A 22,238-nucleotide genomic window follows, 5' to 3' on the forward strand; every position below is an offset into this window, starting at 1 on the left:
TCCCTCCCCATTCCTACCTCACAGCCCCTCTGTCAAGATGAAAGACAGCTTCAGTTCACTGTGACTTGATGGAACATTTATCTGTGGAATCTGTGCGGGGCTCAGGGTGGGTGTTCTCACAGTACAACCAGGCTCTGCTTATCATCCTTAAGCCTTGTGTCCCCAGCAACTGTCACTGCTGTTAGGATGTCACCATCAGGAGTTTGGCTTCTGCAGGGGGCAAGGGCTCCTGATGCACATGTCCTTCCTGGTTGCCAGCTCTGCACACTCCCTGGTGGCTTGCCATTTGTTGAGGTTGAAACTTTCTGTTCCTAATTACAGTCCCTGTGTGGTAACAAGGAAGGCTGTGAGGATGAACAGCACCCTGAGTTCCTGGCTCCTGGGAAATTGTCCTCCACTTACCCCAAGTCAGTTAGTGAATTGGGAGAAACTTCTGAGAGGCTGAACACCAGGACTGGAGAGATGACTCAGTGATGACTCAAAAGAGCAACTTTTGCTCCTTCAGAAGATCCAGTCAATTCCCAGCACATTGTAACACATAACCCCGATTCTATAGAACCCAATACTTTTTCTCACCTCTATGTGTATCTCAAAAACCTGGTACATATACGTGTATGCAGGCAAAACACAGGATAAAATGATTAATAAAAATAGTTAAGATAAAATGAATCAATCTAATAAAAAACAAAAGCTTAAAGAAAAATAAAAAGAAGCTCAGTATACCAAAAACAAAGATATTCAAGGTCCAGAACCATTGGCTGGTCTTCAAGTGTGGTGTGGTAACGCCATGAGGGACAGTTCGAAGTCTGTCTCTTTCTTGCTCTGAGTGCTGACTCTGTGCAGAGAAGTCAACTCCCCTCCTTCCCAAGTTCTCCCTTTCTCTTCTCCTTTGGATGTAAATCTCTTTAGACTGATGTTCACTGTGAAAAAATGGCCTTCTGTCTCTTGAAGATGAGATTGTTCAGCTATTGCTCAGATTACATGGAGAAGGGTTATGTATATTTAACTCTATGGCCCACATATCAGTTCTGGGTCTCTAACAGCAAGCAGCTTGAGGTATGAAGTCTTTAGTTCTCATTTTCCCTTAGACAGCAGAGGAGAACCAAGGAGAGAGACTCTGACTCACCCACCATGCGCACAGACAATCATGAAGAGCAACTTAGCTCACACTTCTCGACCTCCATAGCTCCTTTCCCTTCCCATGGTCTATCCACTTCCTGGTGTGAAGGAGTGCACTGGAGTGGTCATATCCGGGAACTAATATTCAGGAGAATGTTTTTCCCAACCATGGGAGCATCTGTGCTTGTGTTAGGTTAGGTGGATAAGTGAGACTGGGGAGGGGGGATAGAAGAGATGAAGGCTTCTAATCTTGCTCAGAGACACCCTGTGGTGTCTAAGTACTGGGGTTGTCCTAACTGTCCTGAAAGAGAGACTCTGACCTTTCTGCTGCATCAGCCTGTCTCTTACTGAGACATAGTGTCATCTCTGGACTGCTGGGGGCTGCTGTACAGACACATTCTCTCATTTTATTCTTCATTCTTAGGCCTACCAAATTGTGACTTATGGGCATTCTCTAAATTAAGGTGTGTGTGTGTGTGTGTGTGTGTGTGTGTGTGTGTGTGTGTGTGTAGGACAAAATCACTTTATACAGTGTGTGCAGAGCTCATGTGTAGCTTCCCCCTGTATTGGGTAGGATATAAACTCTCCTAGACTGTGGCTTCCAAGATCTGCACTTCTGATCATAAAGAGTCCTTCAAAGTCGCGGATGTGCTCATTTCTGTACTGCTGCCTCAGTGTACTTATTTCCTTAAACTTTCATCCAATCTCTAATGTTTTTCTGCTTAAGCCACTTTATGGGTGTTATTATCTTGCTGTTTTTTATTTGGCTTATTGAGCTTTTCATTTCTAATATTTCTGTTTATTTGTTTTTTTTTTCAAAATTTCCATTTTCTTGCTTAATGTATAATCTGTGCTGTTGTCCTTCTAGCCTATATCCTGAATTTAGTGAATGTTCTTTCTTCCCACATTTATGAATCTTGTATAGGATTGTTTTGGCTATCCTGGGTTTTTTGTTTTTCCATATAAAGTTCATTATTGTTCTCTCAAGGTCTGTGAAGAATTTTGTTGGGATTTTGATGGGGATTGCATAGAATCTATAGATTGCCTTTGGTAGGATTGCCATTTTTACTATGTTGATCCTACCAATCCAAGAGCATGGGAGATCTTTCCATGGTCTGATATCCTATTCTATTTTTTTCAAAGACTTAAAGTTCTTGTCAAATATGGTTTTCACTTCCTTGGTCAGTGTTACCCCAAGATACTTTATGCTATTTGTGGCTATTGTGAAAGGTAATGTTTCTCTGATTTCTCTCAGCTTCTTGAGGTTCTAGTTAGAGCAATAAGACACCAAAAGGAGATCAAGGGGATAGAAATCAGAAAAGAATCACTGTTTGCTGATGATATGATTGATAGTTTCCATAAGCAACCCCAAAAATTCTACCAAGGAACTTCTACAACTCATAAACATTTTCAGTAATGTAGCAAGATACAAGATTAACTCAAAAAACTCAGTAGCCATGCTGTACACAGATGATAAAAGGGCTGAGAAAGAAATCAGAGAAACATCATTCTTCATAATAACCACAAATAACATCAAATATCTTGGAGTAACTCTAACAAAACAAGTGGAAGACTTGTATGACAAGAACTTTAAAGCTATGAAGAAAGAAATTGAAGAAGACACCAGAAAGTGGACAGATCTCTCACGTTCTTGGGTAGACAGAATTAAAATAATAAAAAGATAATCTTACCAAAAGCAATATACAGATTCAATGCAATGCCCATCAAAATCAAAGAAAGTGAACCCCCCCCAAAAAAAACATATAGTTATCTTCCTGGATATTGGAAGGAGACAAGATTGCCAGGCAAAAATTGGAAATTTGAGGGGAGATGGGAAGAAAAATGTGAGAAGGGGAGGATGGGGAGAGCTTGCGGGAATGGGACAGTTGTGATGGAGGAAGGGTGGATATAGGAGTAGGGAAGTATATATCTTAATTAAGGGAGCTATTTTATGGTTCACAAGAGATTTGTCTCTAGAGGTGTTCCCAGGTGTTTATGGAGATGTCCCCAGCTAGATCCTTGGGCAACTGAGGAGAGGGTGCCTAAACTGGCCTTTGATGATTATCTCTAATATCACCATAGAATCTCTGTCCGGCAAGGGATAGAGATAGAGACAGAGACCCTCATCAGAGCAACAGACTGAGCTCCTAAGGTCCAGTTGAAGAGCAGAAGGAGGGAGAAGATGAGCAAAGAAGTCTGGACTGTTGATATGGGATAGTCTTCTGTTTTCTTTTGATTTTATTGGTCAAATAAAGAAACTGCCTTGGTCCTTTAATAGGACAGAAAATTAGGTAGGCGGAGTAAACAGAACAGGATGCTGGGAAGAAGGCAATGAGGTCTGTTGCTATAGCTCTCCTCTCCGAGACAGACGCAGGTTAAGAATCTTTCCCGGTAAGACACCACCTCGTGGTGCTACACAGATTATTATAAATGGGTTAATCAAGATGTGAGAGTTAGCCAATAAGAGGCTAGAGCTAATGGGTCAAGCAGTGTTTAAAAAAATACAATTTATGTGTTGTTATTTCAGGTATAAAGCTAGCTGGTGGCCGGGAGCCTTCCCGGGCTGTGGAAAGCAACCCACTGCTCCATCTACAGACTGTGAGGGGTTGGTCCACCAACTGAGACAGTGTGCCTGTTCTAATGGGAGCTCACCAAATCCAGCTGGACCAGGACTGAATGAGCATGTGATCAAACTGGACTCTCTGAATGTGGCTGACAATGGGGGCTGACTGAGAAGCCATTGATAAAGGCACTGAAACTTGTTTCTACTGCATGTAGTGGCTTTTTGGAACCCTAGTCTATCTGGATGCAAAGTTTCCTAGGCCTGGATGTAGGGGGGAGGGCCTTGGACTTCGCACAGGGCAGGGTTCCCTACCCTCTTTTAAGGAGGGAGGAGGAGAAAGAAGGGTGAGGGATGAGTGGGGGAGTGGAAGGGGAATGGGAGGAAGGGAGGAAGAATAAATTTTTGAATGGAAAATAAATAAATAAATATAAAATAAAGGAAAAAAGATGTGTTACATTCAGTTATTTTGTGGAATACTTGTTTAATATAGCAAAAATGTGTCACATTCTTTTATGCTGTATTGGTTTAACTCTGTAAATCTGTGTTTTTTGCCTGTCTAAAACACCTGATTGGTCTAATAGAGAACTCAATAACCAATAGATAGGCAGGAGATAAAATAAATAAGATGAGAAATTGAAGTTCTCAAAGAACAAGAGGAGAGTGGGACATCAGGGTCAGACACCCAGCCATACGATCATCAACAGAGTAAAAAGGAAAAAAGGATTTATAGAATAAAGAAAGGTCAAAAGCCCAGAAGCAAACATAGTTAAAAAGAAATGGGATAAAAGCTGGCTAGAAACAAGCCAAGGTAAGGTCATCTTTCATAAGTAAGAATAAGACAATGTGTATTTATTTGGGAGCTGTGTGGCAGCCTCCAACAAGTAAAACAAAACAAAACTACATTTTCTCAGTTGAGTTTCTCTTCCAAGATTACCCTAGCATGTGCCTACTTTACAGGAGACCAAAAGGCACTCCGGCATTTCCTGCCCAATTTGCAGACTGCTGTTCTATGAACGAAGATTCTCTTCTCACCACCCTTAAAAAGTTTCCTGCTTATGTCTTCTTGGGAAGAGGACCTTGTGAGTATGCTAAGTTTGGTGAGCTTCACCAGACTTATAGGTCTCCTTGACCTGTCTTGAGGAAATAATTTAATCTGAAGGAAACAGGTATGCAGCAATGCCCCATGGTGCAATCTGTTGTTGTGGAATACTTCCACATCAGGAGTTATGGCTGGATTGTGATCTAGAGCCTCACAGGAACATCATTTTCTGTCTTTTTGGTAACAGAGGAGTTGAGATTGTAAGGCTCAAAGCCCCTCTAATGACCTCCATTGCTTAGTGAACGAAAATGAAATGTTTCCCTTTAAGGAAACCACATAGTTGACTCAGTGAACTGAAGGGCTGCAAGGGCTGCTCACCATGGAGCCTGTGTTAAAGGCGAGTGTTAGGTCAGGCCTCTCATGGTAAGGGGTCCCATGTCCTTGTAGGATCCCTGCGGTTCTTAGTTCTAAGGGAGCAGCACAGAGACTTCAGTTGTCATTGTCACCATGTCAGGAAACTGCAGAGTTGGTCCTACAACTGCACTTTTCCTTATTCTTCCACAATTACTACATTTTTATGGCTCTGAAGTTATTCCAGCAGTCAAGTTTCTGTAACTAGCTTCCTTTTTCTCCAGACCTCCTCTGTCCACACTGTCAAGCTATGAGCCAACTCAAGGACCCTCTTCTGAGTCACAGAGTAGATGGTCACTGCCTCTTTCTCCTTGGTTCCTTCTTTAAACACTGTCACAGAACAGATATGAAGATAGCTGAGGATTCTGTCTTCTGATAAAGTTCCAACCAGGGATCTGGAGAGATGAGAGTCACCTTGCTGTGTAAACCACAGGCACTTCAAGGTCATTGGTGTATTTGGCAGCTTTATTCCTTGTACACTAAACTACCAATGGGACTCAAACTCTTGATTGGCTCACCACCCCCATTTCAAAAAGCTAATAGCCTCATATACAGCTTTAAGGAAGCTTGTACAGTTCATCTACCTTAGGGATGCTTTTGTCTGTCATGTACTGTCCCACCTGGGGGCCCTTTCCAGTTGCTGATGCAATGCACTGTAAATAGCTGTGGGCACAGGGCTGAGAGGAGGTGAGAAGAGCATCTCCAGTGCAGAAGTGAGAGCCGTGCTGGGCTGGCCTGGGATGTGGCTCCTGGTCACTGGTCCTGTCCTGGACGGACCCTCCTGGTCACTACTCTGGCCTAGGAGGAAGCTCTGGGCTACTGTTTATCAGGTGTTTCTGGTGTGAATCAATGAACATTACTAAGTAATATAATCTGCACAAAAAGAGGCTAAAAACTCTTGTGCCATAAACCAAAGAATGAGGAATTCTGAGGATTTACTGTCATACCCCAAGTGAATGTGAATTGGCCTTGCGTTCAGCATCTGAATTGTTAAGAGAGCGTTTATTAAAGGAGAGGAGAGGATGTATAAACTTAAGGAGTAATGGAGTTTTGTGGTAGATCTATTATTTCCTTCAGGAGTGACATGGCCTGTCTGTCTTAGGGTTACCTTTGCTGTGCTGAAACACCATGACCAAAGCACGTTGGGGAAGAAACAAACGTGTGTGTGTGTGTGTGTGTGTGTGAGAGAGAGAGAGAGAGAGAGAGAGAAGAGAGAGAGAGAGAGAGAGAGAGAGAGAGAGAGAGAGAGAGAGAGAGAGAGAATTTGGAGGATAATTTACAGGAATTGGTTCGATCTTTCTACCATGCAGTTCCAAGGAAGGAACTCAAGTTGTCAGTTAGGCAGGTGCTTTTTCTTGCTGAGCAGTCTTTGTTCCTCTTGTTTGATTTGATTTTTTTCTGCTGTCTTTTGAACATAATGACTTCTAAGGTTGCCTTTGTCCTTTCAAGTTGTATATCGTTGTTCCATAGTCCTAATATTTCCTGGGGTATATTTAAATCCCAAATTGATTGTGTACTTTAACTTTTAGGTTTTAATATTATGTCAAGTGGCCTAGTTTTTTCCAGTTTCCAGTGGGTTGACATCTGAATTATCAGTTGTCTTACACTATTTCCACGGCCTCTGACAGGAAGAAGAGTGAAAAGTTTCCCTTTTTGGTCTGCACTTGACTGTTGTTAGGGGTGAGCAGGGTTAGCCATTATGGAGGTCCATAGGATGGGGACACAAGAATCTAGGGAAAAAAGTGACTTTCCTCCTCCTACTTAACTTTTCGGAATTGTCACAGTTTGACCAAAGTTGAAGAGCATTATAATATTCCGTCGTCATTGCCAACATTCAGAAGACATGTAAAAGGATAAAATGAAACCTACTCCTACAATATAAGGCATTGGATCATGAGAATGAGAACACACTGTGCAGCTCTTTCTGAACCAGAACCACTTGCTAATCTAGAGCTGTGAAGTTAGAGGACACACCTGTGAAGTGTGGGCAGGAAGAGTACCACTGACCCACTGCTCAAACCCGCGAGACTCTAAAGAAACATCGCAAAGAGAACATAGAGAGAAGGGTAGAGGGAGAAGAGGGAGAAATGGGGAGGCTGAGGGAGAGGGACAGAGGGAAGAGGAAGAGTAGAGAGAGAAAAGAAAGCCCCTCATTTCACTACGTCAGGACGACACTGAGGACAGTGATTTAGGTCTGGATAGGCAGACGAGAGTCCATGGATAGACAGTAAAGACAGGAAACATCCAGACCCCACACAATGTCCTAAAGGCCTGCCAGGTTTCTTCTATAGCCAGGAGGGCCCCTTGCCTGTGCCCTGTTCCCACAGGTTCAAGGCGGGATCAGGATGGTTACAGCAAAGTCGTGGGCCTATCAGCTTCTCTATCTTTGTTCAATGTGACCCAGCTTAAAGTGTGACCCCTCAAGGACTGCTACAACACCCAGCCCTCAAGCAGAAATGGGGCTTCAGTTTCACAGGTCCCCACTTTGCTTTCAGAGAGTCCTACTCTGTGTGAGCCTTAATGTGTGTGTTTCTCTGTCCCCCTCAGTCCTAATAAAAGACTTTCTTCATTCTGTTGGGTAATTCTTTTTGCTATGTATGAGACTCCTCCCCCCCCCTCGCTTAATTTTTTAAGTGACAGAGAAAATAAATTCAATTAAGGCCCCTAGACAGTAACTGTATCACATAGCAACACCCACAATCCATTGCACCTCCAGATCTGCTTAGGCTACCGTCTGCTGTGATACCGCAAAGAGAACTGGAGCTCATCAGAAAGCTAAAGATCCAAAGAAGAATAAATAAGCAAGAACTTGTGATACAGTCTGAGGCTGAAGCTTCTTCCAGCAGGTGGTCCTGGGACTGATGCTGACAGCCTGGACAGACAGTGAGGTGACAGGCAGGGCAGATGGAAAGGTTCAGAGACCCCTTTTCTAGGGAAACCTTGCTTTCACAAACATTACCTAGGAATTTCTGATAGAAAACCTGCAGCCACTCCCCTGATCCACTGTGTGAACAGATTAGAGAGCAGGATTGTGCTTCTTTGTGGTAGGGAGGTGGAGATTGGGTGAGCTGCTGGTCACAGGTTCAAAGATGCCCTGAGGTAGAGAAATTCCATGAATCTAGTGCATGGTGACTGTGACATACACTGTAATGTACACTGGGGGTCCACGGAGATTTCAGGGGCTTCCACATTACCCACCAAATAAAGAAAGAGAAGGCAGATATGGAAACTTAGATTATCTGTGAGATTTCAGATTTGTATCAAAAGTATGTTTATTGAAGGTTAATTATAAATCGGTTTTATTTTTAATAATGCAAGGGAAAACACAGAAAATGAAAAGGCTTTGGACAGAAATGTCAGGTGAGGCACTGCCCTGTCCTTCTCACCACATTGCCCACTCTATAAGAAAGGTGGAGGATACACCCTGGAAACACTCACAAGGTCTTTGGAGAGGCAGCCTTTTCCCTTCCCCAGCATGCATCTACCTCAGAGCACTGGAAAAGGTGGCTTTTCAGTTATGGCTCCACAGAGAAACAGAACCAAGAAAATGAGAAAGTGTTACACACACACACACACACACACACACACACACATATGGTTCTCAGCTCAAAAGCTGTGTCTGTGCAGCTTCAGGAAGATACAGTCTCAGAATCATGGGCCAAGGAGACCAAGCAACAAACACCAGGATGTTTAGTGTAGGCCATAGTGAGGGACTGGGAGTGAGAGGTGGAAATGCCGATGTTAACAACCTGTCATGGAGGTTTAAACACATCAGTGTGCCCGTGAAGCCCTGGACTGGAGCAAGGCATTTTTGAGAGAGCCCATTTGCCAGAGTGTCTTGCAGTGGTACACTAAGTTTTAACCCAGCTATAATTATCCAACAGTGTTGACACTGTAGTGGGAGGCATTTTGGAACCTAGCCATGTCAAACAATTGGAAAGCAAATCTGCTGTGTTGTGGTGACCTTGCTGTCACACTGTGGTCTCCACTCCGCAGGATGAGCTCACCTCAGATAAGGGCCTTCTCCTCACCTCCACTTAACCTATTTTGTTTTTCCTCTCTGGCTTTGGACTAATTTCTGGCAGCAGCCTTACCTCCAGCATTTCCCCCAGGGCTAATGAAAAGCAAGCCAATATATGACAGGGATGGAGAAATAGGGAGATGGTAAGAATCTGTTTTCTACTTGTCTAGAAACACTGAACTAGGCTATAGATTGCGCAGTGCTAGACTTTTTAAGGAAAGAAAATGCATTATTTTGAAATTTAATTTAATGTGATATGTTTGAACGCTTAGGCAAATGACAGTTTGGTGGTGACTGCTTGTAATACAAGCATTTAGGGTTCCGAGGCATCTCAAGGTCAGTCTATGCTATAGAGCAAACATTATGTCAGCATTTCTAAGATTCATCATGGCAAAGCAGCTTACAATGTACATACCTTTAGCTCATATGAATATGTGTAGAATGTAATTTCTACATTTCTCAGTGAGTGTGCAGGGCATTACGAGGATGGATGTATCTGCTAATCAGAACATAGGGGCCAAAACCAGCATAACCAAGTTCTAAAAATGTCTTAACATTTAGTGAAATAGAATCGTGTGTTACTGTGAAACCAATGTAGAAGGAGAAAATGAAATCTGCCCAGTAGAAAAAAAGGAAGCAGGTCATTAGAATGAGAACGCTCCAGGTAGCTCTGATTTCTGGAGGGGAATTGTGCGCACACCTGGAGCTGTAAAGGTAGAGGACACACTTGTGATGCTCATACAGATGGTGAGCCATGGACCCGCTGCTCCAGCCCATCAGACTCTGAAAGACGACATCACGAAGAGTCATGAGGGAGAGGAAAAGCCACTTAATTGTATGTCTTGATGGCAGCATATAGCAATGGCCAATGAACATTCCAGGTACAGACCTGTTCAAGCTGTTCCCTGATTTGACATAGCAGAGTAAGTTGGAGCTTATGAGAACATTAACCACCCAGAAGAGAAGGAGAAACTGAAAAACTTGCCATGAGGTCTGTGGTTTTAGCTTTGTCCAAAGGGTGATCCTGGGACTGATGGTGACAGCCTGGACCACACTGAGGAGACAGGTGGTACATATGGATAAACCCCGTGCCATCCTTGCCAGAAAAACCACAACTTTACAGCCAATATCTCCGAGGAAGTTTTTGAAATAGAACACTGTGGCTATATCTCTGATCCCTGTGGAACAAATAATGATCATATTAGAAAATGCCAAGTGGATGAGAATAATGCCCACAGGTTTTTTCTCAGTCCCCAAGGTGGAAGTGTGCACAAGTCTCACAAACATTAGGATATTCCCCACAATTCCAGGTCCAGCAAGAGAAAGGAAGATTATTGTGTGGATAATGTTATTCCACTTCATCCTCTGACTTCATGAACAGCACTAAGGAAAATCATTTGAGAAACACATGTAAGATTTTCTGTTTATTCTGATGAAAAGAATGATATTAATTACGTAAACACATATGGTTCCATCCTTGATGATGCCCGATCACATTCCTTATTTTCCCGGTTTGTCTAATTACCATTCCCACAGAAGCGGGGATAGTTTATATCTGGGCATAAAATACTTTCCAGGCCTTTCACAAAGACATTTCTTTGTCTCCATCCTTCATCCATGGTCATATGACCATGTTCTTCCTAGAGAAAGGTAAACACGTTATCACTCTAAGCAACACAGTCCTGAGGATTAGCCTGACAGTCTCCTTCCTTTTCCCTCATCACACCCAGTAGGACCTCAGGCTCCTGGACTGTCTTGATGCCTCAACCTGATCCTCTTCACTGCCTCAAATGCAACCCTCACTCAAAAGACTGTGGAACTAAAAACAAAACATGCTGTTTCTCAGAAAGTTGTTGGCCAATGGTTCAGTTTCTCAGGGGAGATGGTGTGGTATTCTCCTCTTCCCAAGCTCTCTGATCATAAATTATACAGAGGTTAGTGATGTAGTGGGGACATGAATGACTAGATCACTGTCCTCAATGTGGACTATATGTGATCAAAGATTGTGTCCCCAAACTCCATGGGTAGACTCATCCTGAAATTCATTTCTTGTTTACTCCACTTTATTTTGTTGTTACTCTTTCTACTGGGATCTCTTCCCCAGCATAACACCAGGAAAACTGTTCCTGTAGAGTCTTAACAAAGGCCTGGCTTGCTGATTGTTTTAAGGTTGGTTCTGTCTAGTGATGTTCTCAGGCAGAAATCCCCCAGCCTGCGAGTCCTCCCTGCTATCTCATACTGTGATTGCCATCATTTTATGTATGGTATCTCTTTCCTCTGTCGTTACTTTCTACATTGAACATGAAATGAGTCTTTGAAGCAGAAACTTACTCCATTTGTTTCACGCTTCACAGAACACAGAGTTCTTCACATAACAACCTTAATTTCTATCTGTGTCTACAATTTGACATCAGGTCCACATCAAAGTCAGTTCTGAATTCCTTTGAACCCCTCCCAAGCAAATGTTAGCATTGGCACTTACTTACCTTTCCACAGGTCCATGGGCTGTATCGACAGCTGAGCTTCCCCAGCTCCCATGCCTCCTGGCTCCCTGCTTAGCGTCTCACATCTTATGCTTTCCCTGACCTCAGAAGGCTGTGCAGCCTGTGTATGTGCTCCCTTCCTGCACGGGGCACTGAGCAGCCTCAGAGACACTGGTTCTGCGTGTCGTTTGTAAGTGTTCTCATAATGCCGGCTGAAAGTCTATAGGTTTCTCAATGCAACTGTTGGTTTAAAACTGCTCTTTAATCATGGAGACAAACTGACAAAGCAATTTTGAAAAACATTTGAGTTGGGCTTTTCATAAAGATTGATAAATCTGAGTATCTTTTAGAAGTCAGTTCAGTTTGGATTATACATTTGGTAACTGTCTAGCAATTCCTCACTTGTGTAATGATGTGAGCTTTCAGGCTTCAAACAATTTAGTGATGGAAATTGTTTATCCTTTAAGAACTTACCAACAATGCTTTATTTTCTCTCAAAATCCCACTGTACTGAACTGCTTATAATTTGATAGCATTTCAGGTGTTGTTATGTGATCTCTGAGATGCCAATAGCAAATTTACAAGCATGAAATTGTCTTTGATTTCCAGTCAGAACTTAGTTGTAAAAGCTACACACACACACACATATACACACACACACACACACACACATACACACTCACCCATGTCTATTTGTCTATTTCAGGTGATTGGGAATATATACATATAATATATTTTCTTCATATACATATCTAATATACTTCCTCAACCATCACTCCTCCAACATATAAGAAATAAAAAGAGCAACCTGTGTGAAACTAATCAGTTAGGGTTTTCTTTCAGGAATAGGTCATGGAATCTAGGGGCCAGTGCTAGGTCCAGATGCATGAGAGAGAAATCCATAAACTAGAGAAGGATAAATTGCCAAGTTGAAAAGCTACCCCATCTGTCAAACCCCAACTTTCCTAACCGCTCTGTGCCTGGCATTGATCATTTTCTTGGTCCCTTTAATAATCCCTAATGTAGGCATGGTGTTTGGTAACATCTATGTGTTTTGTGAGGATTAAATGGAGCAGAGGCACACAGTACTTAGGACAGTGTCTGCCCGGTGTTAACCACGCTCTAATGCACTGTTCTGTGATTTGTGTCATGTCAGATTCCCCCGCGATTCTCTGCACTGTCACACTGTGTTATGTTTTGAGTCTGGACAGGAAAGCTGCAGGAACAATAAAATCAGAACAAAGAAGGGCAAAGCCCCCTACCACCTTCTGAGAGATGAGAGGGCATCAGACAAAAAATATTGTACAGTAAATCTTTGCTTCTGTGAGGACAATAAATAGACTGAAGAAACTGCAGAGAGGAAAAGCTTCCTCCCACTCAAGCTGAAATCTTAGCCCGTGTCTGCTCTACCTGCCTGGGCTGTCATGAGCATCTCTGACCCAATATGCCCCATGCAGCTACACAGGGCTCCCTCATGGACATGGAAAAAATTCTGCATTGCAGGTGGCAATGAGAGCCTGCTTTCTCCCTGGATCCTGTCACCTTTCTTTCTCACAGTGACAGAGGAACCCAGACCCTTCTCTTCAACCACCTTCCCTCCCCATTCCTACCTCACAGCCCCTCTGTCAAGGTGAAAGGCAGCTTCAGTTCACTGTGACTTGATGGAACATTTATCTGTGGAATCTGTGCAGGGCTCAGGGTGGGTGTTCTCACAGTGCAACCAGGCTCTGCTTATCATCCTTAAGCCTTGTGTCCCCAGCAACTGTCACTGCTTTTAGGATGTCACCATCAGGAGTTTGGCTTCTCCAGGGGGCAAAGGCTCCTGATGCACATGTCCTTCCTGGTTGCCAGCTCTGCACACTCCCTGGTGGCCTGCCATTTGTTGAGGTTGAAACTTTCTGTTCCTAATTACAGTCCCTGTGTGGTGACAAGGAAGGCTGTGAGGATGAACAGCACCCCGGGTTTCCTGGCTCCTGGGATATTGAACTCCACTTACCCTAAGTCAGTTAATGAATTGGGAGAAACTTCTGAGAGGCTGAACACCAGGGCTGGAGAGATGACTCAGTGATGACTCAAAAGAGCAACTTTTGCTCCTTCAGAAGATCCATTCAATTCCCAGCACATTGTAACACATAACCCCGATTCCATAGGATCCAATACTTTTTTCTCACCTCCATGTGTATCTCAAAAACATGATACATATACATGTATGCAGACAAAACACATGGTAAAAATGATTAATAAAAATAGTTAAGATAAAATGAATCAATCTAATAAAAAACAAAAGTTTAGAGAAAAATAAAAAGAAGTTCAGTATGCCAAAAACAGAGATGTTCAAGGTCGAGAGCCATTGGCTGGTCTTCAGGTGTGGTGTTCATGGTAGAGCCATGAGGGACAGTTCGAAGTCTGTCTCTTTCTTGCTCTGAGTGCTGACTCTGTGCATAGCAGTCATCTCCCTTCCATCCCAAGTTCTCCCTTTCTCTTCTCCTTTGGATGTAAATCTCTTTAGACTGATGTTCACTGTGAAAAAAAAAATGAGCTTCTGTCTCTTATATTTTTGGTTGTGAGCCTAGTCTTTAACGGCTGAGCCATCCCTCCAGGCCTTAAAGTGTGTAGCCCAGGCTGGCCTCGAACTCGTGATCCTCCTGCCTCTGCCTCCTTCAGCAAATCCTACCGGCGTGCGCCACCACAACCGGCGAGCTTCTGTCTCTTGAAGAGGAGATTGTTCAGCTATTGCTCAGATCACATATAAAAGGTTATGTGTAATTAACTCTAAGACCCACGTATCAGTTCTGGGTCTCTAACAGCAAGCAGCTTGAGGTATGAAGTCTTTAGTTCTCAATTTCCCTTAGACAATAGAGGAGATCCAAGGAGAGAGCCTCTGACACACCTACCATGCGCACAGTCAGTCAGTCGTGAAGAGCAACTTAGCTCACACTTCTCGACCTCCATAGCTCCTTTCCCTTCCCAGGGTCTATCCACTTCCTGGTGTGAAGGAGTGCACTGGAGTGGTCATATCCGGGAACTAATATTCAGGAGAATGTTTTTCCCAACCATGGGAACATCTGTGCTTGTGTTAGGTGAGGTGGATAAGTGAGACTGGGGAGGGGGGATAGAAGAGATGAAGGCTTCTAATCTTGCTCAGAGACACCCTGTGGTGTCTAAGTACTGGGGTTGTCCTAACTGTCCTGAAAGAGAGACTCTGACCTTTCTGCTGCATCAGCCTGTCTCTTACTGAGACTTAGTGTCAGCCCTGGACTGTTGGGGGCTGCTGTACAGACACATTCTCTCATTTTATTCTTCTTCAATCTTAGACATACCTAACTGTGACTAAGGGGCTCTTTCTAAAGTTAAGTGTGTGTGTGTGTGTGTGTGTGTGTGTGTACGTGTGTTATGTAAGACAAAATCACTTCATACAGTGTGTGCAGAGCACATGTGTAGCTTCCCCCTGTAGTGTGTAGGATATAATCTCTCCTAGACTGTGGCTTCCAAGGTCTTCATTCTTGATCATAAAGAGTCTTGAAAGTCGCGGTCATGCCCATTTCTGTTCTGCTGCCTCAGTGTAGTTATTTCCTTAAACTTTCATTCAACCCCTCAGGTTTTTCTGCTTAAGCCATTTTTTTTTTGGATAGTATTTCTTACTGGTTTTTAAATTTGGTTTACTGATTTTTCTATTTAATATTTGTTTTCTTTTTTTCAAAATTTCGTATTTCTTGGTGAATGTCTAGTCCGTACTGCTGACTTTCTGGTCTACATCCTGAATTTACTGTGTGTTCTTTCTTGCTACTTTTCTGAATCCTCTTGAAGGTCACTAATGTTTAGAAAAATGCCATTTTTGTTATTTAGTATATCAAACATTTCTTTATTTTCACGTATAGTATGTTATGCGTGAAGAGGGAGACTCCAAGGTAGAGTTATAAAATACTGTCTTTTTAAGCCAGTCCATATGGGACCAAGCAAAGCAGTAATAAATAAATAAATAAAGGAGAGAAGGTGACCCACTGAAACCTAGAAACTCACCAAATTCAGATAAATAAATTTTCTAAAGTACAATGATGCAGCCAGCGGTACAAAGCAGGACACAGCTGCAGCTGAAGAACAGTGAGGGTAAGGACCTTGGATAAAGTTTCTGGATGAAGAACTGAGATGGCCTCGTGCACAGGTCACCCTGGAGCTCTGTGATGAGAGCAGATCCTGAACACAGGACAGAGATGCTCAAGACTGCTGAGGGACATCTCTCAGTGGAACTTCCAGCATTCTGGCCCCAGACACACACCTTTCCGTCTCAGGTAGAGAGGGAAGGTCCTCGGGTTCACCATTCCCGATTCCCTGATCATCCAAAGAGAGAGCAGCATGTGTACTTCTGAGGAAACTGACACATGCAAGTGAACCAAAGAACTGTCAGGTCTGCTCACCACGATGGCTGTGGAGCAGACAAGCTGTGGCGAGTTCTTCTAGCAGGTGATGTTTGTTTGGCAGTATGTGCATCTCCAGGGTTTGCAGAGTTCTTGGCTACCATAAAATATCAGCGACACTTCAATATCCAAAGTTGTCATCATGTCAGGGAGGAACAAACTACTGTGGAATCTCAGTCCCTGACACACAATTTCCACCTCCAACCTTCCGCAATTACTTCATCTGACTCACGAATTGTCCTAGGTTTAATCTTTTTTTTTTTGTTTAAGTTGACATTTCTTTACAGATATGTTTTTGTGTTCTGGTTTTAGCTAAATAATGGGGAAGAGACATACAGATGTGAGCAACACCCCTTGTGATTTCAACAGGAATGCTCTGTGCAGAAGATGTTTGCCGATGCTACATCTTGAAGCGTTTTCTCTGCATTTCTACCCTGTAGTCTCAGAGTTTGGGGTTCAAATGGGGTCTGTGATTTGTCTTAAACTGCCCTTTACACAGGATGGTAATGGGGTCCAATATCATTCTTTATATGTTGACTTCTCATTTTCCCAGAAGGACTTATTGAAGTTTATTTTTAGGTAATTTTTTACTTCTTGAAACTATTCTCAAAAGTATTATTTTGCTGATTTTGTTTCAATATGGTTTTTATTAGAATGTAAAATATCTTTAGATTTGTTTACTGACCTTACACCTTGTTATTTGTCCCAAGGTCCATATTCCATCAAACAAAAGCATGGTCACTCTAATCACAGGAATACCCCAGTTCCTCATTCAACTTCTGTCTCAAGGTTTCTATTGCTGTGAAGAGATACCATGAACAAGGTAGCTCTTATAAAAGAAAATATTTAATGGGATGGCTTACAGTTTCAGAGGTTTAGTTCATATCATTATAGTGGATCATGGCGGCATGCAGGCAAAAAGGTGCTGGAGCTGAGAGGCCCACATATTGATCCATAGGCAACAAGAAGTAAACTGACTCACTGGGGAGATGTTGAGCCTATATGAACCCTCAATGTCCACCTCCACAGTGACACATGTGCTCCAAGGAGACCACACCTCCTAATAGTGCCATTTTATTTGTTTCAAACCACCACACCCTCCAATATCAAGACATTAATTATTAATCAAAAAATGCCCCCACTGTCTTGCCTCTAGGTCAGTCTGATGGATGCACTTTTTTATTGTGGAATATTAGTTTAAAAAGTGTTATATTCGTTCATGCTGTGTAATATTTGTTTAATGGTGCAAAGATGTGCTGCATTCTTTTATGCTGCATTGGTTTAACTCTGTAATTCTGTGTTACTTTGCCTGTCTAAAACATCTGATTGGTCTAATAGAGAGCTGAATGGTCAATAGCTAGGCAGGAGAGAGAATAAACAGGAAGAGAAATCTAGACTCCAAAAGAGGAAGAGAAAGGAGCAAGAGAAGGAGAGGAAGACACCAGAGGACGACACTGGGTTCAGACACCCAGCCACACCACCATCCACAGAGTGAGAAGGAAAAAAAAAGAGATATAGAATAAAGAGGGGTAAGAAGCCCAGAGGCAAAATACAGTTAATGAGAAACCAGATAATTTAAGTTAGAAAAGCTGGCTAGAAACAGGCCACGCTAAGGTCAACCATTCATAATAAGACAAAGTGTATTTATTTGGGAGCTGTGTGGCAGCCTCCAAAGAGTAAAACAAAACAAAAGAAAACAAAACTACATTTTCTCAGTTGAGTTTCCTCTTCCCAGATGACTCCAGTGTGTGTCAACCTGACAGGAGTCTAAAGAGCACACTGGCACTCCCTGCCCAATTTGTGGACAGCTGTTCCACGAAAGAGGAGTCTCTTCTCCTCCCAGCAAATGTTTCCTGATTATGTCTCCCTGGGAAGAGGACCTTGTGAGTGTGCTAAGTTTGGTTGTGAGCTTGCCCTGACCTGTGGGTCTCCTTACCCCGTCCAGTGGGAATAATTCAGTCTGAAGGAGACAGCTTTGCAGCAATGCCCCATGATGCAATCTGTTGGTGTGGAGTACTTCCGCATCAGGAGTTACGGCTGGATTGTGGGCTAGAGCCTCATGGGAATGTCAATTCCTATCTTTCTGGTTTCAGAGGAGTTGAGACTGTAAGGCTCAAAGCCTCTCTAAAGACCTCCATTGCTTAGTGAAAGGGAACGAAATGTTTCCCTTGAAGGAAATCACGCAGTTGACCCAGGGATGCGAGGGCTGCTCACCATGGAGCCGGTGTTGAGGGTGAGTGCTGGGTCAGACCTCTTATGTCCTTACAGGATTCCTGTGGTTCTTAGCTCTAAGAAAGCAGCGCAAAGACTTCAGTTGTCATCGTCACCATGTCAGGAAACTGCAGAGTCTTCCCCTAAAGTGTAATTTTCCTTATTCCTCCACAATGATTATATTTGCCTGGCTTTGGAGTTATCCCAGCAGTCAAGTTTCTGTAACTAGCTTCCAGTTTCTCCAGACCCTCCTCTCTCCACACTCTCAAGCTGTGAACCAGCTCTCGGACCCTTTTCACTGTCTCTTCCTCCTCAGGTCCTTCTTTAAAGACTGTCACAGAACAGATATGGAGAATGCTGAGGATTCTGTCTTCTGATAAAATTCCAACCAGGGATCTGGAAAGATGAGAGTCACCTTGCTGTGTAAACCACAGGCACTTCAAGGTCATTGGTGTATTTGGCAGCTTTTTCCTTGTACACTAAACTATCAATAGGACTCCAAATCTTGATTGGCTCACCACTCCCATTTCAAAAAGCCAATAGCCTCATATACAGCTTTAAGGAAGCTTGTACAGTTCATCTACCTTAGGGATGCTTCTGTCTGTCATGTACTGTCCCACCTGGGGGGCCTTTCCAGTTGCTGATGCAATGCACTGTAAATAGCTGTGGGCACAGGGCTGAGGAGAGGTGAGAGGAGCATCTCCAGTGCAGAAGTGAGGGCCGTGCTGGGCTGGCCTGGGATGTGGCTCCTGGTCACCGGTCCTGTCCTGGACGGACCCTCCTGGTCACTACTCTAGCATAGGAGTAATCTCCAGGTCCCTGTTTATCAGGTGTTTCTGGTGTGAATCAACGAGCGTTACTAAGTAATATAATCTGCACAAAAAGAGGCTAAAAACTCTTGTGCCATAAACAAAAGAATGAGGAATTCTAGGATCTTCTCTCACACACCCCAAGTGAGTGTGAACTGGGCTTGGATTCAGCATCTTGAGTTTATTAAGCTAGCATTTTGAAGGAGTGGAGAGAATGGATAGACCAGAGGAGAGACGGAGTTTTGTGGTGGATCTTTTCCTTCAGGGGTGACACGGCCTGTCTTAGTTAAGGTCACAACTGCTGCGAAACGCCATGACCAGACCATGCTGGGGAGGCGCCACCACTTCAGAGACTGCAGGGCACAGCTCAACTGGGCCAGTAAATGAGGCAACTAAAGTCTCCGGCAACAGCCGACTTTACTCAGAGCAGCAGCAGTTCATACTCGTAGGTAGGGAAGTTCATCCGAGTAAAGAGCCCTGAATTCGTGCTGGGCACAGTAACAGAGACTCTGAGCGTGGCAGAACTGTGTCCTTTCACAGAGGACAATTTAAACATTTATGCTATTATCAATAGCAGGCAAATGTAAGTAATATAAAATAAAAGCTCTTCTTTTTGCTACTCCTGAAGGGAGCACAAAAACACATTCCAAGAACATTTTCGTGTTTTGAAGAAGCTGAGCCCCAAGACTTTTGTTCTGATTTCTTTGAGTATTTCTGCAGGCACTTGGAATCCTTCTCAAACAACTCCACTCCTGGTCTGGGTTCTGACATCTCCCCATTTTAAATATTTTTAATCGCAGGATATCCAGAGTGGTTTTGATTTGGGATGTAGTAGATTAATCAAATTGTCATTTGATGTATGGAGTTTCCTATAAGTAAGCAGATTATAAACACAATGTATAATAGTAGACCAGTGAAAGTATTGCATGTTGTACGCTGCCACCAAGAATGAGGATTCAAACCACATCTAGGACTATTAGATACATTAGTATATTTATCTGAAATATCTATTAAATATCTTGAAAAGAGATTCAAATTATTGGTGACTCAAATCCCAGCAAAAATTGAAACTGAGTCCCTTCTTCAGATAAATGAATGACACTATTACTGTCCCAATGTCCAATCATAAACACAGAGTCATTCATAAAGAAGACAGGAGCTGGATCCATCTAATCCACAAGGTGAAGCCCAGGAGGATGAGGACCATATGCCATTACGTGTGCCCAGAGGCACTCCCTGCAGATGCACAGGTCAACATAACTGGCATCACCAGAAAAGATCCTCAGTTGTCACAGGGTCCTCTGTGCTTCATAAATAACTTCTCCCTTAGTGCACAGGGCCTTAACTTGACCCCAAGTGAACAAACATGACTTCTGATGATATATATAGTCGATATTTCCTTTTGCCCTTTAGCTGGAGAGTGGCTATCTTTCTGGTGACTTCCACTGTCTCCTTGTCCTCTGACATTACCTTTGAAGGCCTGAGACCAGAGTAGCCATTCATGTTTCAATGGATCTATGTGCAACAGCGGATGTGTATCCTTTCCCATTTTTCTTCAGCAAATGGAGCTTCCAAGTCTCATTTAAAAACCCAAACAAACAAAAACCCACATAGGCCTGTTTAGAGGCAGTTCAGGATGGTTCAGGATGTTTTGAAGAGAACTGTTTTTGAGCTCCTTGAACATATACCAATGCGAGACAAAATTTAAAAGTTAAGAGTAGATATGGGAAGTTCAATAATATCCCTTACTGCTCCCTTTTTTTTTCTTTTATAAATTAACTGTTGTTTTAATGCTCTAGAAGCTTTCACTTATGCTCTGTCATTGAGGATGATAAGAAATACTTGCAATATGGTTAATATTTTGTTTCTTACAGATGTTTTTGAATTTTTTTTACTAGTATAGATTGCTCTGTTGTCAGTTTTTATTGAAGTAGGCACTCCCATAGCAGCAAACGTTTGGAGAAGAGAAGAGCCCACTGCAGAAGCAGTCTCTGAGGACTGAGGTGTCACTGAAAAATGAATATGCATTAATGCAGATGTGAAAATACGGCATCTGAGGCACAGAAGAAAGTGAGTGTCATCCATTCGTTTTAATTTATTAGTTTTTTAACCCCCAGGATGAGCTCCAGCTACATAACCAACACTTAGAGGAGCACACACAGGACGTCCTCACACAGCTCCCCACACTTGTTTCCTTCAGTGGGATGTGGGTTGCACACGGAGTTCATCAGTGCTAGTCTGTGGTGCTGGGGCTCCCCCTCTGGAGAAGTAAAAATAGGGCAAGTGAGTGGGTTAGCTTGCTTGTTTCCATCTGTAACAAAACCAGGAAGGGTAGAGTGTGCACAAGAATTGTTAATAAACAAAAGGAAGTGTGTGGATTTTAACCTGATGTTATAGCTCCTCTAGTAATGGGAGCATAACAGGATGTGAAGTCAAAATTGATGCAGTTTCTATCAGTAGAAGTAACCTTATAACATGAGCAGAATATAAAACAGTATTCAAGGGCTTCTGGATTAACTGTAATAGATTAATCAATGTAGTCTGTCCTCCCTGTTAGGCTAAGGTAAAAGAAATATTAATAGATTGATTACTATCCGGATCATAAATTCCTCCTATACTTTTGGATGAGCCATCAATAAATAAGTGCCTTCCCATTGAGTGGAAAAAGATTGAACAAGATGAAATTAGAAATATAGTTTTTATGTGAAAATCCCATAGTTTGCCAGCCAGATAATTATTACCCATGCTTCCACAGTAGTCTGCAAATAAGAACTGAAAATCCACAGAGTTCTGTAACACTCTTAAAATGGATGCTAGTACAGCAAGGGACAAATCCTTATAATTGTTGACGTCGGGTTCTCCCCTGATTTACTAATTGAGCAAGAAGAGTACGGTAAGCAGTTAGTGTTTTTTTTTTTTAAATATATATTTATTTATTTATTATGTATACAATATTCTGTCTGTGTGTATGTCTGAAGGCCAGAAGAGGGCACCAGACCCCATTACAGATGGTTGTGAGCCACCATGTGGTTGCTGGGAATTGAACTCAGGACCTTTGGAAGAGCAGATAATGCTCTTACCTCTGAGCCATCTCTCCAGCCCAGCAGTTAGTGTTTTATAACCTTGCAGGAGACAATTTCGTCGGGAAAATAAATAAGTTTAAAGGC

The 22,238-nt window shown here is 42.8% G+C and overlaps 1 protein-coding gene across 1 annotated transcript; it reads right to left on the bottom strand.

Moving 5' to 3' along the window:
- Positions 1-9,612: 9,612 nt before the first annotated feature.
- Positions 9,613-10,515, bottom strand: LOC130885673 (putative vomeronasal receptor-like protein 4). The gene has a single exon (XM_057787370.1). It carries the CDS (start codon positions 10,513-10,515, stop codon positions 9,613-9,615), a length of 903 nt encoding a protein of 300 aa, XP_057643353.1.
- Positions 10,516-22,238: the final 11,723 nt, after the last annotated feature.

Source organism: Chionomys nivalis, chromosome 13, assembly GCF_950005125.1.
Source record: "Chionomys nivalis chromosome 13, mChiNiv1.1, whole genome shotgun sequence".
In the NCBI taxonomy this organism is placed as follows: Eukaryota; Metazoa; Chordata; class Mammalia; order Rodentia; family Cricetidae; genus Chionomys; species Chionomys nivalis.

What these genes read in the sequence shown, in the direction of transcription:
- LOC130885673 (XM_057787370.1), bottom strand. Translation starts at nt 10,515, where the DNA reads ATGAAGTGGAATAACATTATCCACACAATAATCTTCCTTTCTCTTGCT.